At 42.0% G+C, this 4,016-nt stretch overlaps 1 protein-coding gene across 1 annotated transcript; it reads left to right on the top strand.

The window, feature by feature from the left end:
* Positions 1-347: 347 nt before the first annotated feature.
* Positions 348-3,001, top strand: LOC109462289 (the record flags this gene model as incomplete). Its single annotated transcript, XM_019758819.1, has 4 exons — positions 348-428; positions 1,024-1,139; positions 2,232-2,334; positions 2,781-3,001. Coding segments are annotated over exons 1-4 (521 nt in total), but the record flags the coding sequence as incomplete, so codon positions are not given.
* Between the last annotated feature and the right edge of the window lie 1,015 nt (positions 3,002-4,016).

Below are 4,016 nucleotides of genomic sequence, written 5' to 3'. Positions count from 1 at the left end.
AACTGTGCTGAACATTTGTTAGCTTTACTTCAGCGGTGGTTCGAAACTGATCGTTAAAATGGTTAAATTCTAGAACAACTTTCGTTGAAGAGATTAATTTGCCACGTATAGATACAGTTACTAGAGTGTTCTTTCAGCAGTGACAAGTTTTTGAAGGATAAGAACAACTTTAGTTTACATCAGGCATTCGTCCAAACAAACGTTTAGACCTGACACTTTTTGTGACGGTTGGATATTTTCTAGGGTATTAATTACCTGTAACGTTAGTGAATTTTCACTGTATCTCACTGACAGATTTACTCTCTGATAGTTTCCAGAATTGGATATCAATTGAGAAATATTCGAAAATGTCGAACACTGTGAATGAAGGCCCCCTTGCGAGAATGCTGGGAACTTCAGAGAGAGATCACGGTGACACCAGGTCCCAGGTAAGTACTAGTAAGAGTAATAGGATGTATGTTGTGATCACCTATAAATCATTTGAAAAATATGACATTAAAAGCCATAGTTAATGATGGATTCATCTATTGTCTATATCTTACTGAACATTGTTTTCAATACATTTAATTCTTTTGTTGCCTGGAAAGGTCTATTCTCATTAATAGTTATTCTCCTTCTCAATAAAAGCCCACATACAACTCAATGTATGTACATGTATAAACCCAGTACATGGACCAGTGCAGGTTAGGTGCAGGTAGACATCAGAAATACATGTTCCTGCACAGCCTTGATTTTACCTGTACTTAAGTGCATATGCACCCAGTATTTTGACGACTGTAAACTTTATCTAATCACAATATCAAACTTGAGTCTGACGTACTGAAATATCTCAGAGACTTAGCAAGAGACAAACAAAGATGGATTGAACTGTACAGAGACATAGACTGATTTCGTCTGTCAATTGTAGTTTAGAGTTAAATGTCTACTGCTAATTTGCAGCCAAGAACAGTTATTATTATTAAGATGATGATGATTATTATCATTATCATTTCAAGCCATGACCATACCTGTCTCTGTCCTCAGACCACCTTAGTGGGGTCTCGGACCGTGCGAGTTGTCTGGAGGGGTCGGCTTGCCGAGGAGACTTTCCTCTTTGGAAGCTGGGATGCTTGGGCGAAAGGCAGGAGGGTCACCAAGAGGTGAGACCGTGTTAGCATCTAAGCATTGATAGGGGGTTGTTATGGAGGCACCATTCAGTGTATCTGTAACATTATCTGTACAGCCAATACAACCGCCCTTCAGCGCAACACACCAGCTTAAGGGGGCACACCCCAGTTTATTTTGGGTCTCAATTCGATTCTGCATACCCTCAACTCTAGCGACCGTCTCTTTCAGGAAATACCTCTTAAGCCAAAACACTCTGTTTTCAAATGAAGGATATCCCTCTAGCTACGAGAACAATAGAATTTCAATTTCTTTCCCCTCTCACATTTTAGTAAATTTTAGGGGGAAAAAGAATTTTTCGATGAAAAATGATGCCAAAAATTGGCCATTTTCACGTGGAATTAGACCCATCACCCAGATTTTAGCCACCGATATGACTTATATGGTCGGAAAGAGAAAACCCTTATGTATTATTAAGAAAAGTATAGAGAAAATCCTAACACTGAGATTATCACAACAGCGCGTCGCGCGAGGCATAGCTATAGCACCCCCAGAACGCATACAAGGCAAAACTAGGTCAAACCGAAGCACCGCGCTCAGGGCGGAAGGACACCCGGAAGTAAGCCTCGGGCCCGAAATCAATTTTCACCCAAAACACGCCACTTCTTACACTTTCCAGCCATGTTAGTAGTTAATCCCATTTTGCAGCAGATTATGAGAAATGTAAACTCAAACATGAACCACCGGAACCCCTTCGTCACTTTTTTTCCGGGCACTACAGTGGACCCCTGTCGCGGAAGAATTGGTGTGTGCACCGTTAAGGCTGGTATGCTAAGCACTGTCATGGCTTGTGTTTGGGTGAAAGTGTCTTATGTGTAACACCCGCAGTCTGTAATTTCTGCAGGGTTGGAATAACTTTCTTGAGATAACTTGCAGCATAATGTTAACATGGCAAAACTTCATCAAGCAAGGAGGTTGATTTTAAACCTCCTTGATTTTAAGGCCAGCTTGTGTTTCAAAAGTAATAGCCTTTATTCATTTACACCACTTGATGGTTCACTTGTTGTTTAGGTATATATGTATAATTGTACGTCCTCTCACATAATGCTCTTTGCTTTTATTTGCAGTGACAGTATTGAAGAGTATGTGGTGGTCCTGGAGCTTAATCCAGGGAGATACGAGTCAAAGTATCGGACGTGCAGCGGCATATGGTTCCACAACCCCACCATGGTAAATACACTATTGTTCTTTTAAAATATTCTTTGCATTTAGTTACATTCTTTGTTAAACTGTAGTGTAGTTTCCTTTGTATTCATTAATTCATTTTCAATTACTATATTTAATTATTTACTAAAAGGAAAACTTAATGCGTTCAATATTTGAATTCTAAGAAATTACAGGCAACAAGATACAGTATGCTCTGTATTGCAAAATTTAAATCATATTCAACTTTACTTAGGGACAACATATAACTTTCAAGGTATAACATACTATAAGCGTGGAAGGTCTAGGAAAAGGCAAAAGAAAGTTGCAGAAAAAGTTGACGAAAAGTACATGTTGTAGTGAAACACTAACACACATAGGCCCCCACATGCATACATATGCACAAGATAAAGGCTGTTTTGCACAAGTGCTTTGCTTATAACTAATGGCAACTTTTTTTCCTTTCACCACAGCCCACGACCATGAATGTGTTCGGTACTCTGAACAACATCTTGATCGTATCTGGATCACCAAACATTGGGACTGGGGAGCAAGGTGAAAAAATGATTCCTGCTTTGCTGCCAACTGTAAAGCAGGAGGACCTAGGCCCTGCGGCAGTGCCCACTGCAAAGATGGAAGACCTGGGCCCCGTGGCAGTGCCCACTGCAAAGATGGAGGACCTAGGCCCAGTGGCAGTGCCCACTGCAAAGCAGGAGGACCTAGGCCCCGTGGCAGTGCCCACTGCAAAGATGGAGGACCTAGGCCCAGTGGCAGTGCCCACTGCAAAGATGGAGGACCTAGGCCCAGTGGCAGTGCCCACTGCAAAGATGGAGGACCTAGGCCCAGCTTTGTCCCCTGATGAGCTTCCAGAGGACAAGTCTGGAGAAAAGAGCTACGGATGCTTCCGGGGGCTCTGGAGACGCCTGTTCCGGCGCAGGAAGTCCACAAAGGCTGCCACCCATGATGCCAAGGACAAGGCATCGAGGCAGACCCCTGCAGCGGAAGGCAAGAAGACCCCTGCAAGGCGGAAAGGGCAAGGAAGACCAATGCAGCGGACGGCAGGAAGCGAAGATTCTGGAGTAGACGTGTCACGAAGAAGACCGACACTCCGGCTACGTAGATGCCCTTTGAAGTGGCATAATAGCATTAATTTAAAACAGTGGTACTGTTATACAGTATACTTATTAAGTAGATTATGAAAGTACAGTCAAAACTGCTAAAGGCGACCACCCAAAGGACCATAGAAAATTAAAAGCAATCACATCGGACAGTTGGTCTCTGTGAAGAGGGTTGACTGAGACGTCTAGACAAAAAATGGTTTTCAATCGAGACGTTTTAATGTCAAATGCATCTTTGATTCTGAGGTTAATGCATATGGAGAGGGTGGCTCATGTACAGAAAAGGAAAGTATGCATAAAAATTTTAAGATGGTGAAGAAAGATTGTTTTCATTGCCTAAATTTGTCTTTAGATTTACAATCTATACAAAAAAAGGGGGTTCTGTGCGTTTTCTGTGACACATCTTGAGCATCTTAAAGAACCCATCACACCTATCCATAAGGGTAGGGATACTTCCTGGTGCAAGTGGATAAATCCATTCAGTCCTGTCATACACAGCTTGCAATTGTACTTCGCAAAACAGAACTGGTGCGTCACACATTGCAGTTTATCAGTTACATTGATGAAGGTTAGACATCCAGGTAAACAATA

Source organism: Branchiostoma belcheri, unplaced genomic scaffold (assembly GCF_001625305.1).
Source record: "Branchiostoma belcheri isolate BF01 breed outbred unplaced genomic scaffold, Haploidv18h27 scaffold1141, whole genome shotgun sequence".
NCBI lineage: Eukaryota > Metazoa > Chordata > Leptocardii > Amphioxiformes > Branchiostomatidae > Branchiostoma > Branchiostoma belcheri.
Note: the sequence above shows the minus strand (reverse complement) of the source record. Positions and strands in the feature narration are given on the sequence as shown.